At 41.2% G+C, this 15741-nt stretch overlaps 1 protein-coding gene across 1 annotated transcript in view; it reads left to right on the plus strand.

Moving 5' to 3' along the window:
• The window catches only part of SLC9C2 (solute carrier family 9 member C2 (putative)), a 95185-nt gene that overhangs the window by 54862 nt on the left and 24582 nt on the right, over window positions 1-15741 (plus strand). The window contains exons 18-20 of the mRNA XM_060078601.1: window positions 280-331; window positions 12401-12549; window positions 14679-14804. Coding sequence (XP_059934584.1) covers window positions 280-331; window positions 12401-12549; window positions 14679-14804 — 327 coding nt within the window. The remainder of the gene's footprint in view (window positions 1-279; window positions 332-12400; window positions 12550-14678; window positions 14805-15741) is intronic.

A 15741-nucleotide genomic window follows, 5' to 3' on the forward strand; every position in this document is an offset into this window, starting at 1 on the left:
TGTCGTGGAGCACGGGCTCTAGGCACGTGGGCTTCAGTAGTTGTGGCACGCGGGCTCTGTACCACAGGCTCAGTAGTTGTAGTGCATGGGCTTACTTGCTCCGTGGCATGTGGGATCTTCCTGGACCAGGGCCCGAGCCTGTGTCCCCTGCATTGGCAGGCAGATTCTTAACCACTGTGCCACCAGGGAAGCCCCTACCATACTTCTTTTTCTCAGATTTTAAAGCCAGTAATGCACTTGGTGTAATTAGAAATTAATGTGTTTCTTAACTTCTCACAGAAATTATATGAAATTTTGGAAACCAACAAGCGAGATGCTGTCAAAGAACTAGGTAAGTAGTTGGAATACCTTATTTCCTGAAATCACACCTTATCATCCCATAATTTAACCAAAGGAAGACAAGTTCATGCTTTCATTCAGTCATTCACTCATTCATTTATTCATTCAATAAGCATTTATTGAACCCATTTAATGGGCCAGGTGTACATAAAGTGTAGATCCTGGTGGGAAGTGTGAGCATGTCAATAGATAATTGCAGAAAGTTAGAGGAGTTCTATTATTTGCTATGGAAGCATAAAAGAAAAAATGAAGAGTGCAGAAAGTGTATTAAGGTGGCAAGATCAGATTCCTTAAGGCAGTGGTCCCCAACCTTTTTGGCACCAGGGACCAGTTTCTTGGAAAACAATTTTTCCACAGACGGGGGGTGGGGAGATGGTTTGGGGATGATTCAAGCGCATTACATTTATTGTGCACTTTATTATTATTACATTGTGTTGCTTATGTCCAGTCTACTCCGTCATCTCATTTTGGTGGCTGTCACTGCAGAAAATCCTGCTTCACAAAGATAGGATGTTGGAAATGGAAGCCGCCTTCTCAGTGCTTTTGTGGCAATCTCAGGGTATTCTGCCTTGACTTTAATCCATAACGTATGGAGATTTGAAGTTGTCTCAAGCATACTTTTAAGACCGCTGTCATTTGCGACCTCAAGCAGTTGATCCTCTTCTAGCATGGACAAAGTTGATTCACCTGGCTTATTTACAAATGGGTCCCAGATCCATTCCTTCCCAGTTCGGGGGTCTTTTGTGGTTGGGAAGTAATGCTCAAACTCTTCTGAAAGCTGAGGTAGGTGATCATGCACCAGGTGCGAGAGAGAAGGCCCTGGCTCAGTCTCTTTCAAAATCTCTGCTAATGTTTAAAACATGTCAGCGATCCCAATGTTTCCTCATCTCCCCCATAATTCCAGTTTGGCTTTGAACGCAGCCACTTTATCTGCCGACTAGAACACAGTTGTCGTTCTACCCTGAAGTGACAGATTGAGTTCGTTGAGCAGGTTGAATATGTCACACAAGTAAGCAAGTTTTGTGACCCAGTCTGTGTCACTGAAATGTGCTGCCAGTGGTGACTGTTTTTCTAAAAGAAATCTCTGGAGTGGCTCTTGTAATTCAAAAACTCTGGCCAGTGATCTACCTTTAGAAAGCCATCTCACTTCTGTGTGTGCCCTACGTCCATCTCCTCACAGAGCTGCATGAACAGACATGAGTTAAGGACATGTACTTTAATGTAGTTGATAATTTTAATCATATCCTTCAAAATGTTGTTAAGTTCAGGTGACATTTTTCGGCTAGCCAGCATTTCTCTGTGGATGACACAGTGCGTAGACTCACATTCAGAAGCGACCTCTTTGACCCGAGTAGTGAAACCAGAAAGCCGTCCAGTCGTGGCAGCTGCTCCATCCATGCATATACTGACACAAAATGACCAATTCAGTTTTCCTGATACGTAATCATTCAGCGACTTGAATAGTTCTGCAGCTGTGGTGTTGGTTGGCAACAAAAGTGCACATAACATATCCTCATGCACATCCTCCTGAAATATATATTGCACAAAAACACGCATTGTTGCCTTGATGTCAACATCAGTAGACTCATCAACCTGGATTGCGTACCATGGTGACTCATTAATCCTCTCTAACAATTGTGCCTCACTAACCTCTGCTGTTTCACCAGTTCATCTAGTTATGGTGCTAGCTGAAAGAGGAACACATGTCACCTTTTGAACTGCAGCCTCTCCTAAAAGTTCATGACAAATGTCCTTAGCAGCAGCAGGATCAACTCTTCACCAATAGTAAAGGGCTTCTTAGCTTTAGCAATGTGGTTGGCCACTAAGAATGATGCTCTCAGTGCAGACACATTTGATGAAGTGGTGGCCTTCAATAATTGCTTCTGTTCTTCGTGTTCACACTTTTTTCTTTTGAAAACTCCAAAGGCTTATCTTTTAATGCAGCATGCTTGGTCTCTATGTGGCAAAGCAGCTTTGAAGGTTTCATAGTTTCATTGGATAGCAGGTCACCACATATACAAAGTGGGCTTGGAGAATGTGAATCACCTGTTGCAATGAACCTATAATTTAAGTAAGACTTGTATTTTCTTTTCTTTCTTTTTTTTAATTTTTAAATTTTTATTGGAGTATAATCGCTTTACAATGTTGTGTTAGTTTCTGTTGTACAATGAAGTGAATCAGCTATATGTATACCTGTATCCCCTCCCTCTTGGTCCCCCTCCCACTGCCCCCATTCCACCCATCTAGGTCGTCACAGAGCACCAAGCTGAGCTCCCTGTACTATACAGCAGGTTCCCACTAGCAATCTACTTTACACATGGTAGTGTATTTATGTCAAACCTAATCTCCCAATTCGTCCCACCCTCTGCTTCCCCCCCCCGCCATGTCCATATGTCTGTTTTTTACGTCTACATCTATATTCCTGCCCTGCAAATAGGTTCATCTGTACCATTTTTCTAGAATCCACATATATGCGTTACTATACAATATTTGTTTTTCTCTTTCTGGCTTACTTCACTCTGTATGACAGACTCTAGATCCATCCACATCTCTACAAATGACCCAATTTTGTTCCTTTTTATGGCTGAGTAATATTCCATTGTATATATGTACCGCATCTTCTTTATTCATTCATTTGTTGTTGGACATTTAGGTTGTTTCCATGTCCTGGCTATTATAAATAGTGCAATGAACATTGGGGTACATGTGTCCTTTTTTTTCAATTTTATTTAAATTTATTTATCTTTGGCTGTGTTGGGTCTTTGTTGCTGCATGCAGTCTTTTCTGTAGTTGCGGAGAGTGGGGGCTACTTTTCGTTGCGGTGCGCGGGTTTCTCATTGTGGTGACTTCTCTTGTTGCGGAGCATGGGCTCTAGGCGCGTGGGCTTCAGTAGTCGTGGCATGCGGGATTCACTAGTTGTGGCACATGGGATTCAGTAGTTGTGGCACACGGGCTCCAGAGCGCAGGCTCAGGAGTTATGGCGCACAGGCTTAGTTGCTCTGTGGCATGTTGGATTTTCCGGGACCAGGACTTGAACCCTTGTCCCCTGCATTGGCGGGCGGATTCTTAACCACTGTGCCACCAAGGAAGCCCCCATGTGTCATTTTGAATTATGGTGTTCTCAGGATATATGCCCAGTAGTGGGATTGCTGGGTCATATGGTAGTTATATTTATAGTTTTTAAGGAACCTGCATACTGCTCTCCACAGTGGCTGTATCAATTTACATTCCCACCAACAGTGCAAAAGGGTTCCCCTTTCTCCACACCCTCTGCAGCATTTATTGTGTGTAGATTTTTTGATGATGGCCATTCTGTCCAGTGTGAGGTGATACTTCATTGTAGTTTGTTTTTTTTTTTCTTTTGTGGTACGCGGGCCTCTCACTGTTGTGGCCTTTCCCGTTGCGGAGCACAGGCTCCGGACGCTCAGGCTCAGTGGCCATGGCTCACGGGTGCAGCTGCTCCGTGGCATGTGGGACCTTCCCAGACTGGGGCACGAACCCATGTCCCCTGCATTGGCAGGCGGACTATCAACCACTGTGCCACCAGGGAAACCCTCATTGTTGTTTTGGTTTGCATTTCTCTAATAATTAGTGATGTTGAGCACCTTTTCATGTGCCTCTTGGCCATCTGTTTCTTTGGAGAAATGTCTATTTGGTCTTCCACCCAGTTTTTAGTTTAATTGTTTGTTTTTTTTGATATTGAGCTCCATGAGCTCTTTGTATATTTTGGAGATGAATCCTTTGTCCGTTGCTTCGTTTGCAAATATTTTCTCCCATTCTGAGGGTTGTCTTTTCATCTTGTTTATGGCTTCCTTTGCTGTGCAAAAGCTTTTAAGTTTAATTAGGTCCCATTTGTTTATTTTTGTTTTTATTTTCATTACTCTAGGAGGTGGATCCAAAAAGATCTTGCTGTGGTTTATCTCAAAGAGTGTTTTTCCTATGTTTTCCTCTAAGAGTTTTATAGTGTCCAGTCTTACATTTAGTTCTTTAATCGATTTTGAGTTTATTTTTGTGTATGGTGGTGGGGAGTGTTCTAATTTCATTCTTTTACATGTAGCTGTCCAGTTTTCCCAGCATCACTTATTGAAGAGGCTGTGTTTTCTCCATTTTATGTTCTTGCCTCCTTTGTCATAAATTAGGTGACTATAGATGTGTGGGTTTATCTCTGGACTTTCTGTCCTGTACCACTGATATATATTTCTGTTTTTGTGCCAGTACCATACTGTCTTGATTGCTGTAGCTTTGTAGTATAGTCTGAAGTTGGGGAACCTGATTCCTCCAGCTGCATTTTTCCTTCTCAAGATTACTTTGGCTATTCGGGGTCTTTTGTGTTTCCATATAAACTGTAAAATTTTTTGTTCTAATTCTGTGAAGAATGCCATTGATAGTTTGATAGGAATTGCATGGAATCTGTAGATTTCTTTCAGTAGTATAGTCGTCTTCACAATATTGATTCTTCCAATCCAGGGACATGGTATATTTCTCCATCTGTTTATGTCATCATTGTTTTCTTTCATCAGTGTTTTATAGTTTTCTGAGTACAAGTCTTTTGCCTGCCTAGGTAGGTTTATTCCTAGGTATTTTATTCTTTGTGTTGCAATGGTAAATGGGATTGTTTCCTTAATTTCTCTTTCAGATTTTTTGTTGTTAGTGTATAGGAATGCCAGAGATTTCTGTGCATTAATTTTGTATCCTGCAACCTTACCAAATTCATTGATTAGTTCTAGTAGTTTTCTGGTGGCATCTTTAGGATTATCTATGTGTAGTATCTTGTCATCTGCAAACAGTGACAGTTTTACTACTTCTTTTCCAATTTGGATTCCTTTTATTTCTTTTTCTTCTCTGATTGCTGTGGCTAGGACTTCCAAAACTATGTTGAATAATAGTGGCAAGAGTGGACATCCTTGTCTTGTTCCTGATCTTAGAGGAAATGCTTTCAGTTTTTCACCATTGAGAATGATGTTTGCTGTGGGTTTGTTGTATATGGCCTTTATTATGTTGAGGTCAGTTCCCTCTATGCCCATTTTCTAGAGATTTTTATCATAAATGTGTGTTGAATTTTGGCAAAAGCTTTTTCTGCCTCTATTGAGATGATCATATGGTTTTTATTCCTTAACTTGTTAATATGATGTATCGCATTGATTGATTTGCATATATTGAAGAATCCTCGCATCCCTGGGATAAATCCCACTTGATCATGGTGTATGATCCTTTTAGTGTGTTGTTGGATTCTGTTTGCTAGTATTTTGTTGAGGATTTTTGCAACTATGTTCATCAGTGATACTGGTCTCTAATTTTCTTTTTTTGTGATATCTTTGTCTGATTTTGGTTTTCAGGGTGATGGTGGCCTTGTAGAACGAATTTGAGAGTGTTCCTCCCTCTGCTATATTTTGGAAGAGTTTGGGAAGGATAGGTGTTAGCTCTTCTCTAAATGTTTGATAGAATTCGCCTGTGAAGCCATCTAGTCCTGGACTTTTGTTTGTTGGAAGATTTTTAATTACAGTTTCAATTTCTTTACTTGTGATAAGTCTGTTTATATTTTCTAATTCTTCTTGGTTCAGTCTTGGAAAATTGTACCTTTCCACGAATTTGTCCATTTCTTCGTGGTTGTCCATTTGATTGGCATATAGTTGTTTGTAGTAGTCTCTTATAATCCTTTGTATTTCTGCAGTGTCAGTTGTGATTTTTCCTTTTTCATTTCTAATTTTATTGATTTGCGTCCACTCCCTTTTTTTCTTGATGAGTCTGGCTAAAGGTTTATCAGTTTTGTTTATCTTCTCAAAGATCCAACTTTCAGTTTTATTGATCTTTGCTATTGTTTTCTTCATTTCTATTTCATTTATTTCTGCTCTGATATTTATGATTTCTTTCCATCTACTAACTTTGGGTTTTGTTTGTTCTTCTTTCTCTAGTTCCTTGAGGTGTAAGGTTAGATTGTTTATTTGAGATTTTTCTTGTTTCTTGAGGTGAGATTGAGTTGCTGTAAACTTCCCTCTTAGAACTGCTTTTGCTGCATCCCATAGGTTTTGGGTGGTCCTGTTTTCATTGTCGTTTGTTTCTGTGTATTTTTTAATTTCTTCTGTGATCTCTTGGTTATGTAGTAGTGCATGTTTAGCCTCCATATATTTGTGTTTTTTACAGTTTTTATTTCCTGTAATTGATTTCTAATCTCATAGAGTTGTGGTAAGAAAAGGTGCTTCATATCGACATATATACACTACCGAGTGTAAAATAATTAGCTAGTGGGAAGCAGCATAGTATAGGGAGATCAGCTCAGTGCTTTCCGATGACCTAGAGAGGTAGCGTAGGGAGGGTGAGAGGGAGGCGCAAGAGGGAGAGGTTATGGGGATATATGTATGCATATGGCTGATTCACTTTGTTGTACAACAGTAACTAACACAGTATTGTGAAGCAATTATACTCCAATAAAGATCTATTAAAAAAAAAGAAAGAAACAATGCTTGATACACTTTCAATTTTCTTAAATTTTCCGAGGCTTTATTTGTGACCCAAGACATGATCTGTCCTGGAGAATCTTCCTTGTGCACTTGAGAAGAAAGTGTATTCTGCCACTTTCAGGTGGAATGTCATATAAATATCAGTTAAATCTTTCTGGTCTGTTGTGTCATTTAAAGTTTGTGTTTCCTTATTTATTTTCTGTTTGGATGGTCTGTCCATTTGTGTAAGTGTGGTGTTAAAGTCCCCTACTATTATTGTGTTACCGTCAATTTCCCCTTTTATGGCTGTTAGCATTTGCCTTATGTATTGAGGTGCTCCTTTGTTGGGTGCATAAATATTTATAATTGTTATATCTTCGTCTTGGATTGATCCTTGATCATTATGTAGTGTCCTTCCTTATCTCTTGTAACAGTCTTTATTTTAAAGTCTATTTTATCTGACATGACTATTGCTACTCCAGCTGTTTTTTGATTTCCATTTGCATGGGATATCTTTTTCCATCCCTTCACTTTGAGTCGGTATGTGTCCCTAGGTTTGAAGTGGGTTTCTTATAGAGAGCATATATATGGGTCTTGTTTTTGTATCCATTTAGTGAGCCTGTGTCTTTTGGTTGGAGTATTTAATCCATTTACATTCAAGGTTATTACCGATATCTATTTTCCTATCACCATTTTCTTAATTGTTTTGGGTTTGTTTTTGTGGGTCATTTTCTTCTCTTGTGTTTCCCACCTACTGAAGTTTCTTTAGCATTTGTTGTAAAGCTGGTTTGGTGGTGCTGAATTCTCTTAGCTTTTGCTTGTCTGTAAAGCTTTTGATTTCTCCATCGAATCTGAATGAGATCCTTGCTGGGTAGAGTAATATTGGTTGTAGGTTTTTCTCTTTCATCGCTTTTAGTATATCCTGCCACTCCCTTCTGGCCTGCAGAGTGTCTACTGAAAAATCAGCTGATAACCTTATGGGGATTCTTTTGTATATTATTTTTGGTTTTTCTCTTGCTGCTCTTAATATTTTTTCTTTGAATTTAATTTTTGTTAGTTTGATTAATATGTGTCTTGGTGTGTTTTTCTTAGGGTTTATCCTAAGAAACCTCTGCACTTCCTGGATTTGGGTGACTATTTCCTTTCCCAAGTTTGGGAAGTTTTCACCTATAATCTCTTCAAATATTTTCTCAGACTCTTTCTTTTTCTCTTCTTCTTCTGGGACCCCTATAATTTGAATTTTGGTGAGTTTAGTGTTGTCCCAGAGCTCTCTAAGATTGTCTTCAATTCTTTTCATTGTTTTTTCTTTATTCTGCTCCTTGGCAGTTACTTCCACCATTCTGTCTTCCAGCTCACTTATTCATTCTTCTGCCTAATTTATTCTGCTCTTGATTCCCTCTAGTGTATTTTTCATTTCAATTATTGTGTTGTTCATCTCTGTTTGTTCTTTAGTTCTTCTAGATCTTTGTTAAACATTTCTCTTATTTTCTCGATCTGTGCCTCCATTCTATTTCCAAGATTTTGGATCATCTTTACTATCATTACTCTGAATTCTTTTTCAGGTAGATTGCCTATTTCCTCTTCATTTATTTGGTCTTGTAAGTTTTTACCTTGGTCCTTCATCTGTGACATATATTTTTGTCACCTCATTGTTTTTTTTTTTCCTGATGGGTGGGATTTTGTTCCTGTCTTACTGGTTGTTTGGCCTCAGGCTTCCAGCACTGGAGTTTGTAGGCTGTTAGGTAGAGCTGGGTCTTGTTGCCAAGATGAGAACCTCCGGGAGATCTTACTCTGATGAATATTCCCTGGGGTCTGAGGTTCTCTGTTAGTCCCATGGTTTGGACTCAGAGTTCCCACTGCAGGAGCTCAGGCCGGACCCCTGGCTCATGAATCAAGATCCTGCAAACCTTGCAGGGCAGAAAAAGAAAAAAAAAAAAAAGGAGCAGAACAATATCAAAGAGTAAAACAGAAAATAAGATCAGAAAACTAACAGATATGTTAGAAAAAATGAAAAAATAGATGAAACAACAACTGGAAGGTGAAACAGAATCACAATAGTGAAAAAGAGGAGAAAAAAAAGGGGAAAAGGCCTTGGCTGTTGGGTGTGAGGCTTAGGCTGGGGCGGGGTTTAGGCAGTTGTTGGGGCTATGCTTAGGTCCCACAGGGCCTGAAAAGGCCCTAGGTGGGTGGGGGGTGAGGGTTAGGCTCAATGTGGCAGGAGGGGCCCAGGAGTGCCTCTGGCCTCGGAGGGCAGAGGACCAGGTCCAGGACCCCAGCAGGCTCCCTTGGCACCAGTGGGTGGGGGAAACGCTAGGCATGTTCCCCCCACCTCTGATCCCAGAGGGTCCCTTCCCATTGGCCTCTCTTCTTCTACCCCCCCATCCCATGCCCCTAGGACCCCCGCAGCTGGAGGGAGCCTTGGAGGCGGAGGATCAGGCCCAGGAGCAGGCTTCCCAGGGCCCGAGTGTGTGAGGAAAACACTCACAGTACTTCCCCTGATCCTCCCATCCCGGAGGGTCCCTCCCTGTCTGCTCCTTTTTGTCCCGCCGCCCCCCGCCCAGGACCAGCGTCATTCAGAGGGGGCCTTGGAGGGTGAAGGACTCAGTCTGGAAGCCCAGCAGGCTTCTTGCGGGCCGATTGGGCAGGAAAAATACTAGATGTGGTTCCCTCTGATCTTCTGCATCCCTGAGGGTCCCTGCAGGCATGGGAACCCCTCCCCTCTCCCAGCACCCTCAGTGGTGCTGGTCCTGTTCGGCCTCCACTTCTCCTTCCCCCTCACTCCCCCGATGTCCTATCTGGTCACTCAGGGGTTCCTCCCACCTCCTTGGGCATTGAGTTCGGCCACCAGTGTCCAGCAGGTGCCCTAGTTGTGGGGCGACGTGAACTCTGTGTCCTCCCATGCTGCCATCTTGACTCTGCCCCCACCCCACCCCCAGTATTTTCTTTTAAATGCAGCTTTCTTTTTGTTGGCAGTCTTAGAGTCTTCTGCTGTATCATCATTGGGTCTTTACCCCTTTTCAAAGAAGCTCTCCAGTGATGCTTGTGTTTTACTCATTTTGGCTAGGGTTAGCTTGTGGGCTTACCAAAACTGTGATTGAGACAAGTGCAGAGTGTGGGAAAGAGGTGCGGATGGAGGTGGAGAATAAAATAATGGGCAAAAAATAAAATAAAATAAAATAATGGGCGGGCCATGCACGGCCTAAAATAACTGTTGGATTCTGACTTAAAGCCTGCCCCCAGATGCAGCTGTACAATTGAAGTACCTCAACCCACTTGCCACTATATAGCCTGCCACCAGATGCAGCTTAATTGTCACTTGCCACTCACTGATAGGGTTTTTTATTTTTTTATTTTTTTTTGCGGTATGCGGGCCTCTCACTGTTGTGGCCTCTCCCGTTGCAGAGCACAGGCTCCGGATGCACAAGCTCAGCGGCCATGGCTCACGGGCTTTGTTGCTCCGCGGCATGTGGGATCTTCCCGGACCAGGGCATGAACCCATGTCCCCTGTATCGGCAGGCAGACTCTCAACCACTGCACCACCAGGGAAGCCCACTGATAAGGTTTTGATTTGAGTCTGCAAGCAATTGATTTATTATGGTTTCTGTGCAGTCAAACCTCTCTGCTAATGATAATCTGTATTTGCAGCCGCTCCCCAGCACTAGCATCACCGCCTCAGCTCTACCTCAGATCATCAGGCATTGGATTCTCATAAGAAGCATGCAACCTAGATCCGTTGCATGCGTTGTTCACAGTAGGGTTCACACTTGCATGAGAATCTAATGCCGCTACTGATCTGACAGGAGATGGAGCTCAAGCGGTAATGCAAGTGATGGGGAATGGCTGTAAATGTAGATGAAGCTTTGCTCGCTTGCCTGCCACTCACCTCCTGCTGTGTAGCCTGGTTCCTAACAGGCCATGGGTTGGTACTGTTCCATGGCCCGGGGGTTGGGGACCCCTGCCTTAAGGTTGTAAGAAAAAGACACATGAAGATTACCTTTGACAGAGGGGTGTTGTTTTTGTTTTGCTTTACTTTGCAAAGGAACGTGGAGTTGCAAGGGATGTCATTTCTTGAGCATCGAGAGTCACTCTGCTGGAGTTGAAAGGTACAGGGGAGTCCTAGGATTTTATACAAAACTTCTTGGGTCTGTTTTTCTCATATGGGGGCTGTGGGCCAAGCTCTCAGTGTGTGCAAAAGTATCTAGTAGAGAGCCTGGCATATGGTAACGTTCTAACAAATGGACGTTAATGTAAAATAAATAAAGCAAAACCACTTTGTATTCATAACCACATTGTAAGATGCCATATGGATTTATGAGGATCGTACTTTCCACATCAAAACTGAAAGAACATGGTCTAATGAACGAAATTGTAAGTTTGGAGACAATAGGTCAGAATATTTTGGCAGTGTCTCAGAAAATCCAGGACTCATTGTTTCCATTTATGTATTAAGCAGATTTTTATTTCCGTGCTTTTAAAGATTAGGGGCCTAGGAGTTGCTATCTGATGTTTTAGATCACTATGGAATATTACAAAGTTTTCTTGATTCAGTCATGTGAAAGGGAGTGCCTGTTCCTGTGTGGTTACTGCAACCTATTACTGAATGCTAATTATATCAGGAATTGTGTTAATGGCTTTATATGCATTATTTCATTTAATCCATATAATTGCTCCATGAGGCAAATACTATTATCATCTTCATTTTATAGATAATGAAACTGAGGCTTAGAAAGGTTAACTCCCCTGAGGTCCTATGGCTGGTAAGTGGTGAGCTAGATTTCAAGCCCAGGTGTATCAGACACTAAAACCTATGTTCTCCACCATGCTGTCCTTCATTTCACTGCTCAGCTCATTTCAGTTAAAAAATGATTGAGTACCTTCCAGATGTCAGGTGTTGTGCTCAAGGTTAGGATTACAAGGATGAAACAGATGCAGTTTAAGCCTTGACTCCCAGTCAATCGCTTGACTTCTCATGCTTGTTAAAGAGGAAAAATATGAGATTTGAGCTCAGAAAGACCCACCAGTGAAAGTCCAGGGGCACTTTTATTCAGTCATTTGTTCATCCACCCACCAAAAATTATATAATATGGAGGATGAGACAAATAAGGAAAAATAATAATATTACAATGTAATGAGTTCAGGGCTTCCCTGGTGGTGCAGTGGTTGAGAGCCCGCCTGCCGATGCAGGGGACACGGGTTTGTGCCCCAGTCTGGGAGGATCCCACATGCCGCGGAGCTGCTGGGCCCGTGAGCCATGGCCGCTGAGCCTGCGCATCCGGAGCCTGTGCTCCGCCACGGGAGAGGCCGCAACAGAGAGGCCCGCGTACCGCAAAAAACAAAAAACAAAAAACAATGTAATGAGTTCATAATGTAGATATGTAGGAGATGCCATGGGAATAAGATGGAGTGATTTTCTCTTAGCTGGTGAAGGAAGCCTTTTTTCAATTCTCTCATCTGTAAAATAAAGATGAAAATAACTTTAGTCCTACTGGTCTCACAAGTTCTATATGAGACAGGAATGAAAGGATATTGTGTAAATACTTTGGAAATTATAAACAGTTATGCAAATCTTTGTTATTATTGTGGTTATTGAATTGTTTGCTTACTGATAATTTTATTTGCTTCAGGACTCATAGAGCATGAGGGTCGTGATGTTGTCATTGCTTTGAAGACTAAGCAGGCAATCCGGAACGTGATTGCTAAAGCTCTGAAAAGCCTCACCTTCCTTTGGTCAAGAGGCATTATTGATAAACATGAGGGCATTGAGATGAATAAGGTAAGAAAGCAATTTTCCATATTGCTGGATTCCATAAGCCGAACACTCAAGCCTGCAGTGCTACTCTAGCAGAGTGTAATTAGTGAGGGAGATTGGGAAAAGGGTGAGTCATGACAGTTGTAAACTTTGTAATTGCCTAAGTCTTTGTTAATGCCAATGGCAACTAGTGCCAGCACTACCTGGTTCACTCCATGTCAAAACCACTTGGTTGCAAGTAACAGAACCAATCTGAGCTAGGTTTAGCAAATAAATGGAGTTGGAGGATTTATTATAAGGACACAGAGCACTTTACAGATCCCATGGTAACCAGACCACATGGCCAGGCCTCAGGAAGGGACTTGAACAATGACCTAGAAAGCTTTCAGATTTTCCATTTCTTATTCGGGTTGCCCCTCTGTGGAATCTTCTTTTGGCTCCCTCTACAAAGTCATTAGATTTTTCTGCCTGTCTGTCCATTGGTGGAATATGTAGTGCCCAGGCCCACCAGCTGTGGCAAGGGAGGTGGTAATTTCCTAATGTTAACATAGACAGGAGGGGACCATCGTGTGTGTGTGTGTGTGTGTGTGTGTGTGTGCGTGCGCGTGTGTGTGTGTGTGTGTGTGTGTGTGTGTGTTGGTGAAGATCAGGGAGGGAACAGTTCTGAGAGGAACAGGGAAGACACCCTAAGTGGTTAGCTGATAAATGGACTTTTGAAAAGTTATAAATTTGCAAAAAAAATTAGGAACATAAGACAGAGGAAAAATGTTTAATGTTTAATCCTACCACTCTATCACTTCTACCATCTAGACTGCAAATTGTGAAAATAGGAAAGTTTTTTTCTATTCTGTACAAGGGTCTATCGGCTTCCTAGCATAAAGAAGAAAAATGGAAGTTCTGGTCCCACATTCTGCCTGTGTATTCCCAAGGATAAGCTGCTCCTTGGTGTCCCATGCTTTTCCTTGTCACTGGTCCCTTTCAGCCACAGGCCACATGGACTGTGCTTCTGGATATTTCCTGCACATAGTCCCTCTCCATGGCCCCAGAAGGGAGGTGGGTGTGGGACAGGCCAGCTTTCCCTGTTATAGCTCTACGTCATTAGTCTCTATAAGGTCATGGCACAGGACTAAATGGGTAATATGATTTCTCCTTAGTGTCTGTCAAAGGGGCGAAAAAGACTGCTTTACAGTATTCTTCAGGTTACACCTCTGTGCACATTGTGTTTTGTATTTTTGTATATTGTTCCCTTCTTTGGATATTGTATAAGATTCAATTGAATGCTTGATACCCATTAGTTAAAATAAATAAAGAATAGCCCTTATGAAGAGAGAGTCTTATTTTTTCCTATAGGTTTATTTAGAAAGGTAATGGGTAAATCAATCATTCAACAGTTATTTATTGAATGCCTACTAACTGCCTAATTGTCAGCTAAAGAGATATAATTATCAATCCCAGGTCATAAAGAGCTAGGTAAATCTAGCCAGTTTAGCTGAGTAAATATTTGTTGAACACCTACTACATGCCATGGGGTCTTGAAAAGTCCATGGGCTCTTCCTCTTTTTTTCATTTAGTCACTTATTCAGCCAATCAACAAAGGTTACATGTAACAGATAAGTAAAAATAATAATACTACAATGTAATGAGTTCCATAAGGGAGATTTGTTAGAGATACCATGGGAATAAGGCAGATAAGTGATTATCTCTTACCCGATGGGGGGAGTCAGAGAAGGTTTCTAAGAGTCTACAAAGCTAGAAATATATCCTCCAAAATTAGAAGAACTTAGAGAAGGAAATTATTCACATGAAAGAAAATTTGAGAGAAAGTGGCATTAAATCATATGGTAATCAACTGTGAATTTTAGATAATTTGAGTTTAAGATAGGGTAGACTACAACTGTTAATTGGATTATAAAAATGATAAATTCAATATGAGTTAATATACCAGTGGAAATAGTAATAAAGATAGTAATAAGGGGGAGAATAGGGCCAAAAAAAATGGTTAGAGGACAATTTAAATAGGATGGGAGAAGCTCTGAGTCAAAGTCATGGTTAGATTTGCATAACAGTATTTTATTTAGATTTCCTTCATTTTTACCTAATGTCCCTTTTCTGTTACAGGATCTGATCACCATTATTTTGATTGTTTCTTTTAGGTGCTTCTTGCAAAAATAAAATCACTGAATAACTTTCCAATGGCAATTCCGCCCCCTACTCCTGACAAATATCTTCATAATATCATTTGGCTAGAAAATAAAGATGTTCTCATTGAGTTCTTCAAGGTAAAGATTCTATCTTCTATTCTAGCTCAGGTTCAATAATTGTTTTTCATTTTTTCCACTCCCTAATGCAAGATTAACAAAAAAACTTATCCAAAGCAAGAATCCTTTAATGGCCAGTGAAGGGTAAGTCAAAACGGAGGCCTAGCAAAACCCAGAAGAGTAGATTTCATTTTGAGCCTAAAGAGCAAAGATATTTTTTATAATTGCTTATCTGCTTAGGATGAGTTATCTATGTTACCTGATTATTACCAATTCCATCTTAGCCTCTGTGCCAGAGACTGTTCTAGGTTTGGGGATATGGCAGTGAGCAAAATAAATAAGTCCTTGCTTTCATGGACTTTGTATTATATGGATAGAAATTGGCAATAAACACACCCATGAGTAAATGTATAGTCTGTCAGATGGTGACAAATGCTATATGGAGAAAAGGTGAAAAAAGGGAATATAGTTAGGCAGCTGTTTTATATGGGTGGTTAGGGAAGACTGCTCTAATAAGTTTCCTTTGGAAATAGATCTGAAATAAGTGTGGGAGCATGTCATATAGATACCCAGGAGAAGGCAAGTGCAATGCCCTGAGGTGTGTTGTGTTCAAGGAACATCACAAAGGCCCCTGTGGCCGGACCAATGATGGAGGGAGGAGATGAAGCCTGAGCAGTTGTGGAGAGCCTGAGTTTGCAGAACTTTGTAGGTCATTGTAAGGACTTTGGCTTCTACTCTGAATTAGATGGAAACAGATTGAAAGGTTTTGAAGAGAGAAGAGACATGATCTAACTTATACTTGGAAACGATCATCTGTTGATGTGTTGAGAACAGGCTGTAAGGGGTCAAGAGCAAGCCAGGGAATCCAGTTAGGAGGGGATTACAATAATGTAGGCAAGAGATGACAGTGGCTTGGATGAGTGAAAGTGGTGAGAAATGGTCAGACTCTTGATAGGTT

Source organism: Mesoplodon densirostris, chromosome 2 (assembly GCF_025265405.1).
Source record: "Mesoplodon densirostris isolate mMesDen1 chromosome 2, mMesDen1 primary haplotype, whole genome shotgun sequence".
Classification (NCBI taxonomy): Eukaryota; Metazoa; Chordata; class Mammalia; order Artiodactyla; family Ziphiidae; genus Mesoplodon; species Mesoplodon densirostris.